This window comes from Muscardinus avellanarius (genome assembly GCF_963383645.1).
Source record: "Muscardinus avellanarius genome assembly, chromosome: 11".
Taxonomy (NCBI): Eukaryota; Metazoa; Chordata; class Mammalia; order Rodentia; family Gliridae; genus Muscardinus; species Muscardinus avellanarius.
This window is the reverse complement of record NC_137797.1, coordinates 6023689-6045792: the sequence shown is the minus strand read 5'-3', so window position 1 is coordinate 6045792 and position 22104 is coordinate 6023689. Positions and strand designations below refer to the sequence as shown.

Genomic DNA, 22104 nt, shown 5'->3' with positions numbered 1-22104 from the left:
ACCTGAGAGGGGCCGCCTCGGGTGGGGGGGGGGGGCAAGGAGCTGAAGAGGAGCCTGTCCAGGCAGCAGGATTGCAGGATACATGGCCTATTGTATATTCTAGACAGTTCTGTTTTATCTCGAGTCCCTGAAAGCCGTCAGAAGAATTTAAGTGTGGCTGACATGACCTGGTTTATGTTAAACAAATATCCCCACATGTTTTGCTTTTTATGCTAGCCACGTATGGGTTGCTGTGATGTCCAAGGGGGTTATGGGTCCTAAAGGCTTGCAAGAGGTCTGCCCACCGTGGAGCTCAGGAGAAGCTGTGATCATTCACTTCGGTGTGCAAGAGGGCTTTGGGAATTCCTTTTGAATTGGGCTCAAGGTGGACCAGTGATGTGGGTTTGGGCTATGGGCACCACCCTGCCCAAGGGGGACACTCAGGAAATCATGATATTAACGTGGCTGAAAATTACTATTTACTGGATTCTAGGTATTGTGTGTGTAACCCTAGTACACTTCCATAGCAGCCCTACAAGGAGCGACTGTTATCAGCCTCGCCTTACAGAGAGACTGGAGTCCTGGACAGAAACGCTTGACTGAACACAGCTTCCAAGTGGTGGAGGCCGCGTGTTGAGCACAGAAGCCCAGGCCCCCTGCTGCTCTTGCCTGGCTGATGGCCTCTATGCCTGTGACTCGACTGACTTTTCTCTGAAGCATCAGTAGTAAACTGAGTCAAGCCATGTCTTCTCCAGTATGTTACAGATGCTGCCTGAGTGCACAGGTTCATGTCCCTCCCCACCAGTGCAAGACAGCACCTAAGACCACACCGTACCTGTTGGCTCCCATCCTCCCTCTCCATCCATTTTCTAGAAAACAGGTTACAAGCTAGGCATAGTGGTGCACGCCCAGTGCTGTAATCCCAGTACCTGGGAGGCTGAGACAGGAGGGATCACAGGTTCAAGACCAACCTCAGCAACTTAGCAAGACCCTGTTTCAAAACAAAAGATAAAAAAGGCCGGAGGTGTAGCTCAGAGTTAGAATAATTGTACCTCTGAGTTCAAACCCTAGTAACACACAAACACTTGAAAAAAAAAAAGAAATAGGTCATGAGACCTTTCATATTTAAAAAGATTATTTATATATATTTATATATATAAATATATGCATATATACACATGCATATATCTTTTTTATGTAAAGAAGCATGAAAGAGCCCAACACTTCTGACCCAGTACTTCCTATTTTCAGATCTACTCTAGAAAAATCCTCAGATGAAAGCAGAGGTCTCTGCACAAAGCTGCTTAGCAGCGCTGTCCTCCACGGAGGGAGTAAACCAAGGGCCTACATGTCCGGTGACAAGAACACGCACAGAAGACCCTGGGTCGCCACTGAAGGGCAGGCACACGAGGAGCTTTCAATGCTGTGGGCAAAGAGTGCAAAGGCAGCAGGGAGCGCGAGGGTGAGAGACTCAACAGAAAACCACAGGAAAACGAGTCAACCGCGATGGAAGAAATAACAATAAATATAAATGGCCAACATTTTACTTGCGGGTGTTTCTGGGTGTTGGGACTTGAGAATTAGATCGTGATTTTCATCTTTCTAGTTTGGGGTGTTTTCAAAAGATCTACAATGAATGTCTAGTACTTGTATAATCACAAAACTTTAAAGTGAGTTATGGAATGTGCTCTATCAAGGTGGTCCAAGATGTTGGTGGAAAATTTTTAGATTCACCAAGAGAAGGCAATTTTTTGGGGGGTGTAGTATTGGGGATCAAACCCAATTCTTTATCTGAGCAATACCCCCAGCCATTTTTATTTTTTATTTTGAGAATTGCTAAGGGTCTCACTAAATTGCGGAGGCTGTCCTCGAACCTGAAATCCTCTGGTGTTAGCCTCCCAAGCTCGAGGATGACAGTCATGTACCATCATGCCCATCAAATTATTTAAACTTTTGAAACAGGGTCTCACTAAGCTGCTAAGACTAGCCTCAAACCTGAGATCCTTCTGTCTCAACCTCCCAAATTTCTGGAATTACAGGCATAATTTAAATGTGACATTCCAATCAACTGCCCCATTTTTATTTTTATTTATGTATATATTTTTTGGTGGTACTGGAGGTGGAACTCAGAGGCTTTCTACCTCCAGGTTATACTCCCAGACCCATTTTATATTTTATTTGGAAACAGGGTCTCACTAAGTTGCTGAGAGCCTCACTCAGTAGTTGAGGCTGGCTTCGAACTTGTGCGATCCTTTCTTCTCAGCTGCCCAAGCGCAGGGATTACAAGCATGCGCCACCACGCCCGGCTTAAACTGCCCCAGTTTTAACCATGAAGTGTGCGCCAAATGCTATAAGGCCATTATGCAAGTCCACACAGGCAGAGAGGCCCACTGCTGATGAGCTTGCTGTATTTTGCATGGAGCCAACTGAGTGGGTGCAGTGACTTTGGTGAGGTGACCCAGCCCCATCCCCAGGCCAGGTGCCTGGTCCAATCTGGGCAACAGAAACAGCAGCTCGGACAGGAAACAGTGTGTCCTTTCACATGACTGGTTTGACTTAGATATGTAGCTATACCAACTTCATAAAACTAAAATCAAAAGCTAATTGGTACCTGCTAAAAGATGTCTTCTACAAACACTGCCTGTTTCATGCATTATTTGAAACGAATCTGGCTTTTTAAAAATTCTTTAAAAATGTTAAATGTTAATAGCTATTAAAGTTAGAGACACATTTCTAATAATAAAACTGTCAACCCTTCGTGCAAAAGAAACAAATACTAAAAGCAAGTGTTGGTTGATCACTGGAGGCAATTAGCAGGTTTTTTTTAAGGCACATCACATTGGGTAGACAATTTTTTCACAAACCCTCCCATTTTTTCGAACTAGGGATTGAACCCAGGAACTTTCTACCTCCAAACTGCACCCCTAGCTATTTTTAGTATGAAAGAGGGTCTTGCTAAGTTGCTGAGAGTCTAAGTTGCTGAGGCTGGCCTCGAGCCTGTGATCCTCCTGTCTCAGCCTCCTGAGTACTGGAATTACAGGCATGTACCACCGCAGCCGGCACAAACCCTCCTTTTTAAGATGGGGCTGCAAGCAGTGGAGTGCTGTCCAGCCCTGGGGAAACAAGTTACATGCTGTCCATAAAGAGGCTGTCACTTAGAGACAGGTTTTCAATGGCAAATATCATCCATTGGTAAAGATAAAGAAGACTTTGAAGCAAAGTTAAAATCAAACAACTGCTATCACTTAACTCTTACCTGAAGTGAAAATTAATATAGTTGAAAACATGGAGTCGGTCTACACCTTCTGCCTTAAAGAGAAAACCAGGAGTGCAGTGGCTGCAGCTCACCTTGGACTTGTCTTCCAGCAGATCGATGAAGGACTTGACCTTGACCACTCCGGAGCCCCCGGGGTCAAGCACTTGCATGAGATCTTTGAAGTCTGAGTCGCTTAATTTTATAACCACACAGTTCAGAAGATGCCGCAGTTCTTCCCCTGTTAGCTGTCCACTGGGTTTCTGAGCATGAGAGTGTATACAAGGGAAGAATGAGAAGAAAAAATACAAGAAAATAAAGCATTATACATATTTAGCAATATTTGGTAAGGAGTGAACTTGGGAGGGAGAAGAGAGAGAGAGAGAGAGAGAGAGAGAGAGAGAGAGAGAGAGAGAGAGAGAGATAGATATACTGGGATTGAAATTGAACCCAGGGGTATTCTACCTCTGAGCTACACCCCCAGCCATATTTTTATTCTTTCATTTGAAAACAGAGTCTCACTAAGTAGCTGCGAACCTGCGATCCTCCAGTCTCAGCCTCCCAAGTCCTAGGATTATAAGCATGTGCCACCACACCCAGCCAAAGAGAATTATGATTTGAAAGGAGAATGCCTCAATGGATGGCTGTTACACTAACAACAGGTGTGCCAAGAGCTGTGGGCGTGGGGATGCTAGAACTTTCCAAGTGCACTCCTACAGAGCTCGTTACCAGGACACAGGCAGGGGATGGCCAGTGAGGAAGGAGGCCCATCTTGGGCAGGGGCTGGCCGCCTTCCCTGGGGGCTTCCACAACATAAACTGTCCTCCTTCCCGGCCCCACCTGGGTGGCTCAGAACTTCCCAGCAGTTCGATTACAGCGTGCCAATTTACTAAGAATGTCAATGACGCTTGTTTTCAGTAAAACCAACCTCATCAATTACACAAGTGGACAATTACTTAGCAAGAAAAATTTCAGCCACGCTGCATAAAGAAAACATATTATAAGCAAAAGACTCTGCAACCAATTTCTTTCCCCAGGATAAAAAAATTGTTGATTAGTAAATTAAAAATAAAAATCCAGAGCTCCTGTTTACTGGAAAGACAAGAGAAATGAAGACCCTCCGCCTCCTAGAGCAGCAGTGTGAATATAACACAACAAAGGGTTCACCAAGTGGGCAAGCAGTGTGCAAATGCCACCTGCTGCTTTGGAGCCCAAAATCAGAATCTGAAAGTAGAATGTCTGGGGTAAATTAAGGGGTATGTACACGCTTAGTTTTGATTTGGGAATGATAATTAACTTTTTAATGCCCAAATAGGAATCACTGACAACCTCTAAGGATTTTTGATAAATGTAAAGCATTATGTGATCATCACCACTAATTCTAAAACATTTTTATCACCCTGAAAGGTACCTTGTATACACTGTCACCCATTTCCTTCCCACCCCAGCCCAGGGCAACTGCTCTCCTCCTCCTCCTCCTCCTCCTCCTCCTCCTCCTCCTCCTCCTCCTCCTCCTCTTCTTCTTCTTTTTTTTTTTTTTTGGTGTGTGTGTATGTATGTGTAGAGGGATACTGGGGATGGAACCCAGGAGCATTCTACCTCCGAGATACACCCCCAGCCCTATTTTTATTCTTTATTTTGAAACACGGTCTCACTAAGTTGAGAAGGACCTCACTAAGTAGCTGAGGCTGTCCACGAACCGCGATGCTCCTGTCTCGGCCTCCCAAGCATTGGGATGACAAGCGTGCGCCACCACGACTGGCTGAACTGCTCTATGTCTCCATGTAATTGCCTTTTTTTCCTGGATGCTCCATGTAAATAGAGTCCTACAATATGTATGTGTTGTCTGCGTCTGGATTCTTTCCCTTGGCGAGGTGTTTCTGAGGCTCATCGTGTGGTGGCACGTGCCCGTGTTTTGCTCCACTCTCTTCCTGATTAGCACTGCACTGTATGGTTAGGGCACGTGTTTTTAATCTGGTTCCACTTTGGTGAACATCTGGATATTTCCAGCTTGGAAATTGTGAAGAATGTTGCTGTGAGTCTTTGTACACAAGTCTTTGTATGGACTTAGGTTTTTATTTCTCTTTGAGAAGCTTCTAGGTGTGAAATGACTGGATTGTATGGTAGATTATGTTTAATATTTAAGGAAACATCTACACTGTTAGTTATAGTGTTTGTTCCATTTTACAAGCCCGCCAGCAAGGAATGAGAGTTCTAGAATCTCCACATCCTTGTCAACATTTATTATGGTCTGTCTGTTTTATTTTAGCCATCCTCTATGAAAAGTAGTAACCCATTATGGTGTTGCTTAGCATTTCTCTAATAACCAATGATGTCAGGCATCTTTTATGTACTTATCCCCATTTGTATGGCTTCTTTGGTAAAGTGTCTATTAAAACACTTGGCCCATTCTGGTAAAAATGTCTATTAAGATGTTTTGCCCATTTAAATGTCTATTAAAACATTTTGCCCATTTCACTTTAAGAAGTCACCTTTTTATTAAATTCTAAGGGTTCTTGTATATTCCACATACAGGTCCTTTATAGGACATATGATGTGCATATATGCTCCTAGTCTATGGCTTGTCTTTTCATTTTCTTTTTTGCCTTCTCAATGGTATGTTTTGAAGCACAAAAGTTCTTCATTTTGATAAAGTACAATATGTCAATTGTTTTCCTTTAGAGTCACGCTTTCCATAGCCAAGAATGTTTGCCTAACACAAAATCACAGATATTATACATACATACAAATAACACATATATATTTTTCTTCTAAGTGTTTTATAATTTTAGCTCTTATAGTCTGTTTATATATGTTATAAGGGTTTAAATTCATCTTTTTGAATATAAGTAACCAATTTTCTCAGTAGCATTTTAGGAAAGATTATCCTTTTTCCCATTTGACATTTATGGTCAATTCCTTTATGAACTGATCATAAATGTAAGGATTTGTTCTTAACTTTGTTCCATTGACCTATATGTATATCTTTATGCTAGTGCCATGAATCTTTATTACTGTGGCCTTATAATAAGGTTGAAAATGAGGAAGTTTAAGTACTATAATTTCATTCTTCTTTTTCAAGATTACTTTGGCTGTTACATGACCGTTGAATTTCCATATGAACTTTAAGATCATTTTTTTATGGTACTGGGGGTAGAACACAGGGGCTTTCTACCTCCAGGCTATACTCTGAAACCTATTTTATATTTCATTTGAAAACAGGGTCTCACTAAGTTGCTGAGAGCCTCACTAAGTAGCTGAGGCTGGCTTCGAACCTGTGCGATCCCCCTGTCTCAGCCTCCCAAGCGCGGGGATTACAAGCATGCGCCACCACGCCCGGCTAATATAAATTTTTAATTGCAGAAGCAAAAGAAGTGCCAGCTAGGCTTGAGGAGCATTTGCACTCAACACACAGATTAACTTGGAGAGAACTGTCATCTTAATGATGAGTCTTCCAATCCATGAATATGGGATGTCTCTTCATTTATTTACATATCCCTTATTATCTTTTAAGTGTTTTATAATTTTCAATAAACAATTCTGGTTCTTCTTTTATTACATTTCTTAGGCATTTTTCTTTTCTTTTCTTTTTCTTTTTCTTTCTTTTTTTTTTTTTTGCAGTACTGGGGATGGAACCCAGGAACATTCTACCTCCGTGAGACACACCCAGCCCTGTTTTTTTTTTTTAATTTTCTATTTTGAAACAGGGTCTCACTGAGTTGCAGAGGACATAAGTAGCTGAAGTTGTCTGTGAACTATGATCCTCCTGTCTCGGCCTCCCAAATGCTGGGATTACAAGCATGTACCACCATGTATGGCCCGGCATTTTTCTCTTTTATGTGATTATTAATGGGATTACTCTTGGAAATTCATTTTCAGACTGTTCATTACTAGTTTGTATAAATAGACTTAATTTTTGTATAATAATCTTACATCCTGCAACCTCTGTGAACTCTGTTAGTTGTGTGTGTGTGTGTGTGTGTGTGTGTGTGTGTGTGTGTATTTCTTAAAATTTTCTACATGTAAGATCATGTCTTTTAATAAAGACAGTTATACTTTTTCCTTTCCAATCTGGACACAATTTATTTCTTTTTCTTTCTAATTAGACTGTCTAGAACTCCTTATAACAGCCTCTGTGTGTAGTCAGGTGTACCACCTAGGTCCACTCTACCATGTTCATGAAACGACAAATCACCTCACAGTACGTTTCTCAGGATGCCTGCCTGTCATTACACAATACGTGACTATACAGGGTTCAGTACTATCTGTGATTTCGAGCATACACTGGGGGCACCAGGTAGAGCTTGGAACATACCCCATGTAGATAAAAGGTAAAATCTATAATTAAAATAGGCACGACCCTCCAGGACCGTGGAACTCCACTTCTCTGAATCCACCCTTCACTTGGAAACCCCAAGCAATGGCATCCAGACTGACAGGCAGGAGCTCCAGTCTCCAGCGCAGGGGGCACCCGCAGCCTGCAGGCCACCTCCAGTGTGTGTGCGTGCCATTCCCCAGAGCACTGTCCAGGCTCCCAGGGCTCCCTGGCTGGCAGGCTCGGGAGGAGGCCAACGGCTCTGGCCTATGAAATATTTTATACATGATCCTATTTGAGTCTGAGGACAAATAACACACCTTACTTATTTACTAGAGACTCAGTCACAGAAGGTGCTTAGGAAAAAACAAACTTAGCCGGGCATGGTGTACATGCCTTAATCCCAGTATTTAGGAGGCTGAGAGAGGAGGAGCACAGGTTTGAGGACAGCCTCAGCAAAGAGTAAAATTCTTATCAACCTAGGGAGACCCTGTTTCAAAATAAAAACAAAAAAACAGGACTGGGGGTGTGGCTCAGAAGTAGAATGCCCCTGGGTTCAATCCCCAGTTCAAATAAATAAATAAATAAATATTTCTATGCATCAAAAATATCCAAATGCTGCTTTATAAAGTAAACATTAGCTAAGCCAGGCATGGTGGACACGCTTGTAATCCCCGGGCTTGGAAGGTGGAGACAGGAGGATGGCGCAAATTCGAAGCCAGCCGAGCTGGCTTAAGAGACCCAGTTTCCAAATTAAAAAAAAATACATAAAAATAGGTCTGGGAGTGTAACCCGGAGGTAGAAGGGTTTCCAGGAACCCCAGTACCACACACACACAAAACATTAGCTAAGTATGTTGGCCAGCCCCTGTAATACTAATACTTGGGGGCCAAGGCAGGAGGATCGCAGGTTTGCATCCAGCCCTAGCAACTTAATAAGGCCATCCTTAACTTAGTAGAATCCTGTTTCAAAATAAAAAATAAAAAGGGCTGGGGATGGAGCTAGGAGGTAGAATGCCCCTAGGTTCAATCCCCAGTACCCCAAATAAAGTAAGATAAAATAAACATAAAAGTGAGCAGGAACTAATGTTTACAGCGAGAGAAAGCACGCTGCCCATGTGTGAATTACCTCCCTTTGCAGTACAACTGACACGTTGAAGAGGCTACTTTGGAACTAAGGAGATGTTCCTGCTACGGGGAACAAGTCGGTTATGAACGGACCCAGCATAGGCTGGGGGTGGGGTCACAGTGGCAGCGCTCGCTAGTCAGTCAGCGATGTCGCTCCGCGTGTAACCACCCTGCTGCTTGGCTCTCTCATCGCCATCGCAGTTTCCGACTGTATTGCAATTACTTTTTACAGCAAATCAGGCTCAGCTCTCAACACTGAGTTTTATACCCCAAACACTCAGAACAATTCCCAACACTTAATGGGAGCTTGAGAAACATTTGCTGGGCGGCTAAATGGGGTGAGTACAGGGTTTTTATCGGTCTCTCACTGAGTGTTAGCTTTCTAAGAAAGAATGGGTTGTTCAACAGAGAGGAGTTTCCGAATCTTACGGGGTTGATTATCAGTAATGCTTTCTTCAGTGCTGTGTAGGTGTCTTCGCTGTGTCTAAACAACTTTGCTATAATACTTTCCTTGCAAGATTGGTTTCTATGGTCGGTGCTACAAGAGAATAAGGAGAAAAAGAGGAATAAGGTTACGTTCTCCAACTTTCTGCTTTCCTAATATGAAAAGCAAGCCCCCTCATGGCGGCCGTCCTGGCACCCTCTTTGTGAGCAGCTCTGTCTCCTGAACAAGCACCCACTCGTGTGGGCCTGTCTGTCACTCGGGCAGTGACGTCTAATAGGGGAGCACCACGGTGAGACACCGCGGGCATCGGTGAGCTGCACCTCGTGCCCTGCCGGCCCCGTGCTGGCCGGCCACTCTGCGAATCTGATCTTGATCCCAAAAAGACCAGGAGGGAGGCCACAAGTCACTGCTGAGACCGGCCACGCGGGCAGTCTGCGGCAGCATGCTCATCCCCAGCTGAGGGTATTAGCTCCCCACCTTAAAACCGTGAGGCTATGACCCCACAACCTGCCCCCTTCTGCTGCCCATCCTGTGACCCCTGTGTGATCAGATGCCTCCCCTTCCCTTCGTGTCTCTGCCTTTCAACGCTGAGCTCAGACTTCTCGTCTACCAGTCCGCCCTCAGAGGCCAGGACATCTGCTCTGGAGTTCAAAAGCAACTTCAGTAGAGGCTCTGCTCAGAAAGGGCGACTGTCAAGCCGGGCACAGTAGTTCACGCCTGCAATCCCAAGACATGGGAGGCTGAGACGGGAGGATGCAAGGTTCAAGGCCAGCCTCAGCTACTTAGTGAGGCCCTCTGCAACTTAGCAAGACTCTGTTTCAAAATAGAATATAAAAAGGGCTGGGGGTGTAGCTCAGAGGTAGAATGCTTCAGGGTTCAATTCCTACTTCCAAAAAATTAAAAATAAATAAAAAAGAAAAAAGAAAAAGAAAAAGGAAATAAAGGGTGACTATCTGAATCTTGTAACAAAATACTCTTTGGGCCTCCCGCCCCCAGCGCTCAGTTAGACGCTTTCTGAGTAAGGCATGGCTGACGTGCGCTGGCTCACCTGCGGCCGTTCTCACGTGTGTCGGAGGCCTTCTCGTTGCACCTCAGCCTTTTCCAGTAGTGCAAATACAGAGCAGCGCACACCTACCACTGCTTTTCAGGAACATACTCTGGCTCCCTGCGTCTGAGTCCCGTGCGACACTTGGGAGCTCGTTTTACCTAAGGCTCACTGGCACTGGCAGGAGCAGGTAGCCCCGGAGGTCAGAGTTGTCACTGGAGTGAATCCAGGGCCAGGACTTTGTTGTGGGGCTTCACTGCAGGGGGTAGAGAGTCCCTGGCGCTCTCCCCTAGGGGTCAGTAGATAGCTGACAAGGAAAAACGTCTCAGAACACTGCTGAGTTTCTCTGGGAGGCAAAACTGACCCTGCTTGAGAATCACAGTTTTAAAGTACATGAAACTTTAGTAGTCTATTCTCAGATCATAAAATTATCAAGAAACAGCAGAAACTTCCCTTAAAACACGAGCTCACAGAGTTGTGTCCCAGGAACAGGGAGTGAGGGGTCTGAATACCAGGAAGGCTGGGGATCAGGGCGGTCACTAAATATTCATAAATTCGGAGACAGGGAGAGGACCCAGGGAAATGGGAATTAACTTGTGGCATATTTTACTTAACAACAGAGCGCAGTGCTTCGATGCATGTGCTGAGATTATAGGGCTGATCTTTTTCTTTAAGATTCATATAAGTCAATCGATACAGGATGCTGCTAACGTAGACAGAAGGCGTCTTGGAGCAAAAGTATGAATTCCAAAATGCCTTATTAGTCTTTTTCTTTTTGTACATATCGGGGCCCCCACCACAACTGACATGAGGTCGTAAGTTGGAGGTGGGAGTTGTCATTTGAATAAAATAAACACTGACACCCAGGGCAAAGAAGCGCCAGGGCCCGTGACAACCGCTCCATGAAAGTGACCGGGCGCAGGTCAACAGAACACAGCACGGTACACGTTCGCACACGTCTCCCAGGGCGTGTGCCGGAGCTCCGGGAGCCACGTGGGTGGCAGGTGGTGGGCGGGTGCGCCAGGGGCCTTCTCACCCCTGCCTGCCGCCCACACTGCACCCTGAGCACGAGACCCACTTCAGATGTCTTATCCAACATCTAAGAATTGGAATAATAATCATAACGACCTTATAGCTTAAGGCAATTTTAAATAAGAAAAATGTGTAAAAATAATTGTAAACCGTAAATCGTCGTGTAAAAGTCGACAACCACTCAAGGGAGACTACTTGGTATGCAATACATGCAGAAAATGTCACTCAGATATTCTCTCGTCTTTTGCGTATTATGACTTGTGTAACTAAAATTTAGTTCTAGTTGGTTAGTTTTTTAGTTTGGGTTTTGTTTTGTTTTTACATACCCATTTCTTTTTCTCAGAGGAACTGAATTAGCAACTTCTAACCCCTGAGGCTCATAAAATGATGTCAAAAATTGCTTCCAATTGATTTTAGTGGTGGTTTTAAGCCCAAATCTGGATTAAAAGAAAACAAAAATATTATTTTGAACATTTTTTTCTATAACACCACATGGATTAGATGCTTAACAGTAAATTGAAAACAGCGGCAATGAATTTATATGAAGTTTCAAGTGTAAGACCAACAGAATCATTTAGTAAAATAAATAGTACTAAAAATTGATTTTTAAAAGCAAGAAAAAATCAAACTGATTATATAATCCCCGTCTATATTCTGATAGTAGTAGCACACAGAAAGAAAAGGAATTTGGTTAAAATTCTAATGTCTATGAGATAATTTTTTTGCCAGTTCAGTATTTGAAGAGTTCAATTATTGTGGTCAACAAAATATTGGTTCTAGAAGTAGTCCTGTCCTAATCCTTGGCATCTGTGGGCACCTTGCCTCACACAGCAAGGGGACTTTATCCATAGAACTAAGGATGGTCCTTGGATGGAAGGGAACCTTGGGAGGGGAGAGGGTGTCTGATCACATGAGCTCTTAAGAGTGGAGAAAAGCAGAACCAGGAGAGGATGTGGCACTGGTGGCTTTGAAGGTGAGGAAGGGGCTGTGAGCCAAGGAATGCAGGTGGCCCGCAGGAGCCAGGAAAAAGCAAACACTGACTTTCCCAAGAGCTCCCGGGGCCCTGCTCAGTCCTGCATTTTCGCCTGGTGAGTCTTTGGTTGGGCTTCTAGCCTGCAAACATAAGATAATACGTTTGTGTTATTTTAAGCCTCTAGGCTGTGTACTTTGTTATAGCAACAAGAGAAAACTAGAACAGATTTAAAGTCTTAGCAAGACTAAGTAGCTGAAAAACTGGGCTAAAACAAATCCCCCAAACCCACACAGTCCCGGTGACTCGGGGCCTAATAGTTTCCAAGTCCTCGTCACCAACAGGAGTGTCCTCGTGTGAAGAGAGCTCTGAGATTCAGAAAGGCCGGAGTGCAAACCTCGCCCCTTTCCTTCCCACCACGCGACCTGGGCAAGCTGCTTCCGCCTCTGACTCGCCTGTACTGGAGGGCACTGACACCCCTGGGAGGGCTCTCACAAGGGCGGCTGGCAAGGGAAAAGCAGGCTGGCCTTCACTGCAGCCGGTGGCGTATCTGACTGCATACCCGGACCTACACACCCAGCAGCACCAAGTACCAAGCACCTAGTGACCATCCACAGCAGGATGGCAAGAAGTATCACAGGCTAAGGTCCTGAGCTAACACAGGAGATCCCAGAGCGGGCGGGAGGCAGGCTGCTCTGTTGGACTGCTAGACTAGTGCCTGACCTGCAACCGGGTAGGCAAACAAGCTCTCTACTCACATCAACGGCATTAAAAAGCCCAGAAAAGCGAGCACAAGAGAGGGTTTGGGAGGAAATCGGCCCAGTGGCACAAAGGGCCAGGCCAAGGCACCTTTACTTCACCTGACGCCCTGCTAAAAGAGCTGGCTCCCCCTGAAGGCTGTGGTCTCGAAGCCAAGCCCCGATCTGGGGCCCGGTCCCCGCTGAACTTCACTTGACTCTGGCTTCCATGGTAATCGGTGACGTTTGTATGTTTTGTTTTATTACCCTGAGTTTGCTGATCAGCAAGATGGCCTCGGGGCACGCCTGTTTCTGTGTAAGTGTTGGGAACTACACTCGGGAAAATGAAACAGGAACAAGGATAGCCTAAGGAAAGAAAGGGCTTTGTCCTTGAGGCTTGCAGAACTGGAAACTACTGCACAAGCAGGTGACTAAAATCAACTGCACCACACACTTCCTTCCACCTGGAAGAAGGTGCCACAGGTCTGTGGTCACCCAGCTCCTATATGAACTGCCCCTCAATGGACTTCACAGCAAGATGGCTCTTAGGGGAGCGTCCGTGCTGTCTTCCAATCAGCTAGCTCATCCTCATAAGGTGCTATCTCCACCACTACCTCCCCTCCTGAGTGGAAGGCTTCCACCAGGACCAGAGCAAGCCCCTGGCATGCTAAGGGTTTCTCCGCAGGAGCCTGATATGCATCCCTTCCAGCTGGGGTAAGTGGGCCTGTGCCCACTTGGGGATCTTGCAAGTGAGAGGTAAGGAGGCTAGCCACGGGGGAAGCTCACTAGAGTGCTGGGCAGGGGCGGGGCACTGCTGCTCTAGCCTGGTCAGAGGCATCAAGAAAAGAATTCCCCAGGCTTTCTGCAGCCAGGCGAGGGCCAGTGAGAGGGAGCATTCCAGCCCACAGACACACACGGGTATCTCAGCTCCTGCCCAGACAGCCACTCGGAGGGACCAACAGACCAGGGTAGAGAAGATCCCTTCTCAGACCCCAGGGGCGAGAAGGCCCACGCAACCAGCTGGGGAGGAGATGCATCTGCCCTGGCCAAATGTGAAAGCCACAGCCGACCACCCTCTGGAAGGAAACACCTTTAAACTCTCCAGGTCCCCAGAATGCAGCTGCGAACTGGTGGCACCAGCCTGACAACAACCTCCCGGCTCCCCTTTCTTGCTTCCCCTGTGCAGTGCAATTCCTGAAGGAGTCAGAAAGTTTGCAGAAAGGGGAAGGGGAAGCACCCCCACAGGTGTCTTCCCGCCTTGTTCTTGGCTGTGAGGCCCCACCTGGGGGTGGGAGCCCATCAATCCCCTGCCTTGGCATTGCAAGTGATGCCCTTCGTGTGATCCAAGACACACCTGAAGGATCGGGGTTGATTGTGTTTTCATCAGGGACGAAAGAACTAAGCCAGAAAGGAAATTTGAAAAAGACAGTGGGAAACAAGATCAAGTAGCATAAGACCGAGTCTTGTTTGCTCAACTTAGGTCACATAACCAACATCCATCCATCCATCCATCCTCCATCCTTCATCCATCCTCCATCCATCCATCCATCCTCCATCCATCCATCCTCCATCCTTCATCCATCCATCCTCCATACATCCACCGACACATAGCACCAAGCTTGCACTGTCTTTCACATGAGTTATTGCAATAATCTCCTAATTAGACTCTTGTACCTATCCTTCTTTCCTCCACTATATTTCCATTACTCCTGCTAGCCTGAGCTTTTTGAAATGCAAATCCAACCAGCTTAGCCCTTGCTTAAAATAATCCCTTGCCTCCCATTGCTCCTGGGATAAGAACTAAAATCCTGTGCCTTACAAGGCTGCTTGCTCTGGCCCTGCTCCCTCCCGTGGCTTGCCTGACCCGGCCTCTGGCCTGCTCCCTGGTCTCTCTGCTGCAACCACACAGCTCCTTCAGTTCTCCCCAGGCCTCTGCTCCTCCGTGTCTTGGGTCTTACACTTGCTTCCCCGGCTATCTATCTGTCATGCTCCACCATCGCTCCCTACTCCCCATATTTTCATAGCTAATTCTTCTCTTTCAAGTCTCAACTCAATTGCTGCTTCTTCAAGGAACCTTCCCCGATTTCCCCTCAAGGAAGCCTTCCTTCCATGATGATGCTATGTCCCCTTTAGACCCCCAGCCCCGCCCCCTTCCTTTATCCATCTGTCATCACTGAAATATCATTAATGACGATATAATAGCATGTAACACTTCTATAGCACTTCCACTATGATTCTGACGACAGCAGCATATGGTTGATACGTGGTTATCATCTCTACTTCTTCTAGCACGTGGACCTGCTTATGAAAACGGGCAGAGGCTGACTCATCCATTGCCTAAGCATACGAGCAGCATCTGAGCAAGCGGCTGGGCCGCGACCTTGGCCGGCGGGTAACTACTCACATACACAAGTTTCCTTCATTTTTTTTCACTCAGTTTTTCTTCCCCAAACTTGGATAGAGTTTGTCAGTACTGTGTGGTTTCATCTTAAATTTCAGTTAGTTAGAATTAGTTTTATATACTAGAAATACTGTAGCTACTGTAGAACTTGGTTAAAAATAGAATATACGTCAATATATTATGTTTAGGAAACTGTCTTGCACTTTGGGAAAAATATAAAAGGAGATTTCTCTTGGTATTTCTATATACTAAAGTAAATCCAAAATGGACTAAAAAGTTAAAATTATGCCAAAAAAAGACTAGAAGAAAATTTAGGTTTATACTCATTTGATATTTAAGTTTTTAAATAAAATGTACAAGAATAAAACCCTCAAACTTAACTAATTACCTCAAAACTCAAAAATTTTTTTTGTTTGTTTTTGTTGTTTTGGTGGTACTGGGGTTCCTGGAAGCCCTTCTACCTCCGGGCTACACTCCCAGACCTATTTTTACATTTTCATTTGGAAACAGGGTCTCCTAAGCCAGTGTGCAGCTGGCTTCAAACCTGCGCGATCCTCCTGTCTCTGCCTCCCAAGCACGGGGATTACAAGCGTGCGCCACCACGCCTGGCTAAAACTCAAAATTTTTGATTATCAAAAATACTAGGGTTCACAGACTGGCTGGGCGTGGTAGCACACACTTGCAATCCACTTGAGAGGCAGAGATAGGAGGATCACAGGCTCGAGAAGAACATCAGCCATTAGTAAGACTCTCTTCAACCTAGCAAGATCCTGTTTCAAAATAAATTGGGCTAGGGGTGTCACTCAAAGGTAAAACGACTCTAGGTCCATCCCCAGTAAACACACAACACACACACACACACACACACACACACACACACACACACACACACCAAAATTGAAAAGCCCAAACAGCCTAATAGCATAATGTGCTTATTTTACAAATTAATATTAAAACTAAAACTTGACTTCTTCCAGTACAGGTAGAGCAGGATCGTACGGGGCCGACTCTGGGCATAACAGAAAATCAGCTCCCTGAAAGCTATGTGAGCGGACAAGGCGAGCTCTGCTGGGGAGTCCTGGCTGAGGAGTGGTGTCCAGCCCTCCCGCAGAGGGCCGGGCACCCGCGTGACGGTGGCGGGAGCACCCCTCCAAGCCTGGGCGCTCAGCACCTCCATACCGCATTCTTCAGGCTGAAGGGGAGGCGACAGGTGGAGCTCTGGCTTCTCAGAGGGCAACAGAGTGTCAGGAAGGGGAAATATTTGAGGAAAACACAGAGGGCTTTTTTCTCTTATTTCTTCCTGACTTCTTTATGTCTCTGTAAAGCTTAAATAAAAATAATATTGTCTTGTGGAGTTGGCTTAACATTTGAAAATCAATGTAATTCATCATACTAGTAGGATAATGGAGGAAGACCTATATGCTCATCAGAAAATTCAACATCCACAGCCGGGTCCGGTGGCACATGCCTAATAATGCCAGTACTTGGGAGACTGGGCCAGGCGGATCACAGGTTCAAGGCCAGTCTCAGTAACTTAGCAAGACCCTGTTTCAAACTAAAAAATAAAGAGTTGGGGATGTAGCTCTGAGGTAAAATGGCCCTGGGTTCAATCCCCAGTACCAAAAAAATAAATAAATAAAAACTCAATATTCATGATAAAAAACGTTCATCGAACAAGAAAGAGAAAGGAGAGTCCTTCAATGAATGAAAGACATGTACAACAAACCCATGGCTAACATCACACTGGATGGTGTGAGATGGCACACTGTCTAGGAAGATCAGGAACAAGGAGAAAAGGCCCCGCTCACCACTTCTGTTCAACAGCGTACTTACCGTCCTAGCCAGTCAATCTGCATCGACAGTGGAAGTGTCCTAACTGGTAAAACAAGGCAAGAAAGAGGAATGAAAGGCATATGGACTGGAAAGGAAGACGAAAGGGCCCTTACCTGCAGGCCACATGACTATATATCTAGAAACACTAGAGACTGCACGGGGAAAATGCTAGAACAATAAATTAATGAACTTAGGTCATGCTAGTCAAAGTTAATATACAGAAATCACCTGTCTTACAATGAACCATGAATAACTGGAAAATGCAATTTTTAAAAATCCCATGTACAATGGTATTTAAAAAGTAAAATTCATCAGTAGTAAGTTTTGATAATATGTGCAAGATCCAAATATGATAAGCAGCAAAACTTTCCTGGTGAAATTAAAGACCTAAATAAATGGAAGAGTATACCATGCTTATAAAGTGAAAAGCTTAATATTTTTTTTTTTTTTTTGGTGGTACTGGGGTTCCTGGAAGCCCTTCTACCTCCGGGCTACACTCCCAGACCTATTTTTATATTTTTATTTGGAAACAGGGTGTCCTAAGCCAGCGCGCGTGGCTGGCTTCGAACCTGCGCGATCCTCCTGTCTCCGCCTCCCAAGCGCGGGGATGACAAGCGTGCGCCACCACGCCCGGCTTAAAAGCTTAATATTTTTAAATGGTCATTGTTAAGATGGCAGTTCTCCCCATTGTACCCATAATCAGATTCCTCGCAGGATTTTATCATACTGATAAACTGATTCCATAATGAGAAAGTGTAAAGGACCTAGAACAGCTAAACAATTTTGAAAGAAAGGTATAGCTTTGGAAGATGTACTCTGGAGGACTTACCCTGCCTGGAGACTTAACTGTTTGACTGCAATAGTAATCAAGTGACTGATGCAAGACCAGGCCAGCTGATTTATAGTGAGACTAGAGGGTCCAGAGGGAGACTCACTTAAGTGGTCCACTGATTTCTAACAAAGGTGCAAAGTAGTTCACCAGAGGAAAAAAATAGCATTTTCAGAAAATGGTGTTGGAAAAATTAGGTATCAGGAAGAGAGTAAGTCTTGATCCTTACCTTACACCATATATCAAAACGAACTAGAAATAGGCCTAAGAGTAAGAGCTGAAATTATTAAACTTCTAGTGAAAACACAGCGTAAAATCCTTATAATATTGGGCTAGGCAGAAATTTCTGCAAATGTACCTCCCCCTAAAAATCACCCATAAAATCTTTTAAATGGACTACATCAAAATTTTTAAAAGTCCTGTATTTCAAAAAACAGAGTAAAAAAATGAAAAAGCAAACCACAATGAGATAAAGTATTTGAAAAAGATATATCTCATAAAGGACTCAAATCCAGAATATATTTATTTTATTTTATTTTATTTTTATTTATTTATTTGGTGGTACTGGGGTTCCTGGAAGCCCTTCTACCTCCGGGCTACACTCCCAGACCTATTTCTATATTTTTATTTAGAAACAGGGTCTCTTAAGCTAGCGAGGCTGGCTTCGAACCTATGTGATCCTCCTGTCTCCACCTCCCAAGCGCGGGGATTACAAGCGTGCGCCACCACGCCCGGCACTTTATTTTATTTTTCTAATATATATATTTTATTGGTGCATTGTAGTAAAACATCACAATGGAATAAAAAACTTGTGAGCATATACAAGCACACATCATCCTATTAGCCTTTATCCAATCCCCATCCCATTCCCTCCCCCTCCCTCAATCCCATGCTTGATTTGGTGTTTAACTTTGATATATTAATTTACATACATCAGGTGTTTTAAAGAGATTCCATCTTCCCCCATCCCATCCCCTCTGATTGGTCACCTTAATTGCTCCTCCATAGGGCCCTTTCTTCAACTAGATCTCCTCCTATTACCCATTTCTTCCTAGTTTTTGCTTATTAGGGAAAGCACCTGATTTTTTATTTTCTGTGATATTTCTCTGTGTACGCCACATTGCAAGTTCTGAATCCACTCTTGAAGGCCCCACCACCGGCCTGGCCACCCGGAAGACTCTGATCCCAGCCTTGTTGGCTCCAGCACCGGCCTTGCCTCATGGCAGGCTCCAATCCCGGCCTTGGAGGAGGCCCCAGCACCAGCATTGCCTTAAGGCAAGCTCCTATCCCAGCCTCGCTGGCTCGACTTACGACCTCACTGCATGGCAGGCTCTGATCCCGGCCTCACCCCTGGGCAGGCTCTGATCCCGGCCTTGGAAGCCCCAGCCCCAGCCTTGCCTCATGGCAGGCTCCAATCCTGGCCTCGCTGGCCCCGGCACCGACCTCACCCCGCGGCAGGCTCCGATCCCGGCCTCAGAGGCCTCAGCACTGGCTTTGCCTCATGGCAGGCTCCAATCCCAGCATTGCTGGCCCTGGCACCGGCCTCACCCCTCAGCAGGCTCTGATTCTGGCCTCAGAGGCCCCAGCACCAGCCTTGCCTCATGGCGGGCTCTAATTCTGGCCCCGCTGGCCCCGGCTCTGGCCTTACGCCTCGGCAGGCTCCAATCCCAACCTCAGAGGCCCCAGCACCGGCCCTGCCTCATGGCAGGCTCCGATTCCATCCTCACTGGCCGTGGCACCGGCCTCACCCCTCAGCAGGCTCTGATCCCAGCCTCGGAGGCCCCAGCACCGGCCTTGCCTCATGGCAGTCTCCAATTCTGGCCTTGCTGGCCCCGGCACCAGCCTAACCCCTTGGCAGGCTCTGATCCTGGCCTCAGAGGCACAAGCACCAGCCTTGCCTCATGGCAGGCTCCAATCTCGGCCTTGGACAGAGGCCCCAGCACCGGCCTTGCCTCACAGCAGGCTCCAATCCCAGCCTCACTGGCCCCGGCACCAGCCTAGCCACCCAGCAGGCTCCTATCCTGGCCTCAGAGTCCCCGGCACCGGCCTTGCTGTGCATTGTGCTCTGGTCTCTGTCACTATGAGCAAGTCGTCTACAGATGTTCCGTTCTTTTTTCTTTCTTTCTTTTCTTTCTTTTCTTTTCTTTCTTTCTTTTCTTTCTTTCTTTTCTCTTCTTTCTTTCTTTCTTTCTTTCTTTCTTTCTTTCTTTCTTTCTTTCTTTCTTTCTTTCTTTCTTTCTTTCTGTGGCACTGGGGTTCCTGGAAACCCTTCTACCTCCCAGCTACACTCCCAGAGACCTATCTCTTTTATATATATATATATATATATATATATATATATATATATATATTTTTTTTTTTTTTTTAATTTGGAAACAGGGTCTCTTAAGCCAGTGCAGCTGGCCTCGAACCAGCGCAATCCTCCTGTCTCCACCTCCCAGTTTCAGGGATTATAAGCGTGCGCCACCATGTCCGGCGTTATTCCTTTTTTTTTTTTTTTTTTTTTTTTGGTGGTACTGGGATTCCTGGAAGCCCTTCTACTTCTGGGCTACACTCCCAGTCCTATTTTAACATTTTTATTTGGAAACAGGGTCTCCTAAGCCAGCGCGCGCGGCTGGCTTCGAACCTGCGCGATCCTCCTGTCTCTGCCTCCCAACCGCGAGGATTACAAGCGTGCGCCACACCACGCCCGGCCTTTTTTTTTTTTAATATGAGAAAGCAGTACATGTCTTTTGCAAAAGCTGGGACCCCAAATATCTAGTGGCAATAAATTTTGTCTTCCCTCCAAAGGCAGCGGTCCACAGCTTCACTTCGGAGAGTAGGCTCTGCTGCTCCACGTGCACCCTGGCCTCTCACTCTGCACAGAGGAGCGTGGTGGCCATAAGGGCTGATGACTCCCAGAACATGCAGTGTGTAGGCCCGTCCCGGCTATGCAGGGCTCCCTCTGATACCCCCCAAACCCTTTTGCCACTTGACATGTTGTCCAGAATTCTCGAGCATGTGTGGCAGGAGCAGTCAGTCTACTCTTGGGGAGATTTCCTCCAAGACTCAAGGTGGACTGGACCGGATCTGTCTGCCCCTCCAAATTCTGGTCCCCACTACCACTGCTGCCATCTCGGTTCTCTCCTGAACATCTTTCCCACAGAGATTGTTTTCCAGAATTCCCGAGCACATGCAGCAGTAGCAGTATACCTTTAAGGACATTTCTTTAAAATTATAAGGTGGATTTGTTTGAATCTCTGCCTCTACCAAATACTGACCACGGCTGCCTCTGCCACAGCCATCTCGGTTCTCTTCTGAGCACCGTGTTCACACAGCATGTTGCCCCAAATTCCCGCGCATGTTTGGCGGGAGCCTTCCACCTTTGGGGCAATTTCTTCAAATGATCAAGGTGGACTGAATCAGATGTCTGCCTCTCCTGAATACTGGCCGCCTCCATTGCTGCTGCCTCCACCATCTCAATTCTCTCCCAAACACTTTTCCCACACTGCATGTTGTCCAGAATTACTAAGCATGTGCAGCAGTAGCATCCTACCTTTGGGGCAATTTCTTCAGAAGATCAAGGTGGGTTGAATCAGATCTCTACCTCTCCAAAATAATAGCCTCCACCTCTGCCGCCGGCACCAGTGCTGACGTTCCTCCTGGTTCTCTGCTGAGCTCCTTCCTCATATGATATGATGTCCAGAATTCTTTTTTTTTTTTTTTTTTTTGGTGGTACTGGGGTTCCTGGAAGCCCTTCTACCTCTGGGCTACACTCCCAGACCTATTTTTACATTTTTTAATGGACATTCTTTTACGTTTTTTTATGTTGTGAGATTGAGCACTCAGCAGCAATGAATTTTATCTTCCTTCCAAGAGCAGAGGCCCACAGCCTCACCACGTAGAGCAGGATCTGCTGTTCTAAGCGCACCGTGGTCCCCAGAGCAGCACAGAGGAGTGTGGCGGCCAGGCACACTGAGTTCCCGGGACGCGTGGCTCGGCTCCCCGCCCGGCACTGCTCAGCTCCGTCCGCCACACCCGGGTCATTTTTCTTACAAGGTATGTTGTTAAGAGTCCCCAGCATGCGTGGCTGAAGTGGTCTTTTCTCTAATCCCTTCTGGGATGTTCTTCCAAAAATCGTTTTTCTTGCGTGGTGGGC

The 22104-nt window shown here is 45.9% G+C and overlaps 1 protein-coding gene across 1 annotated transcript in view; it reads right to left on the bottom strand.

Moving 5' to 3' along the window:
- Positions 1-22104, bottom strand: part of EFCAB6 (EF-hand calcium binding domain 6) — a gene marked incomplete at its 3' end in the record, with an annotated part of 234913 nt that overhangs the window by 118724 nt on the left and 94085 nt on the right. Inside the window, exons 10-12 of the mRNA XM_080704765.1 lie at positions 11523-11633; positions 9104-9212; positions 3328-3495 (exon numbers count right to left, since the gene is read on the bottom strand). Of these exons, the coding sequence (XP_080560891.1) occupies positions 3328-3495; positions 9104-9212; positions 11523-11633 (388 nt within the window). The remainder of the gene's footprint in view (positions 1-3327; positions 3496-9103; positions 9213-11522; positions 11634-22104) is intronic.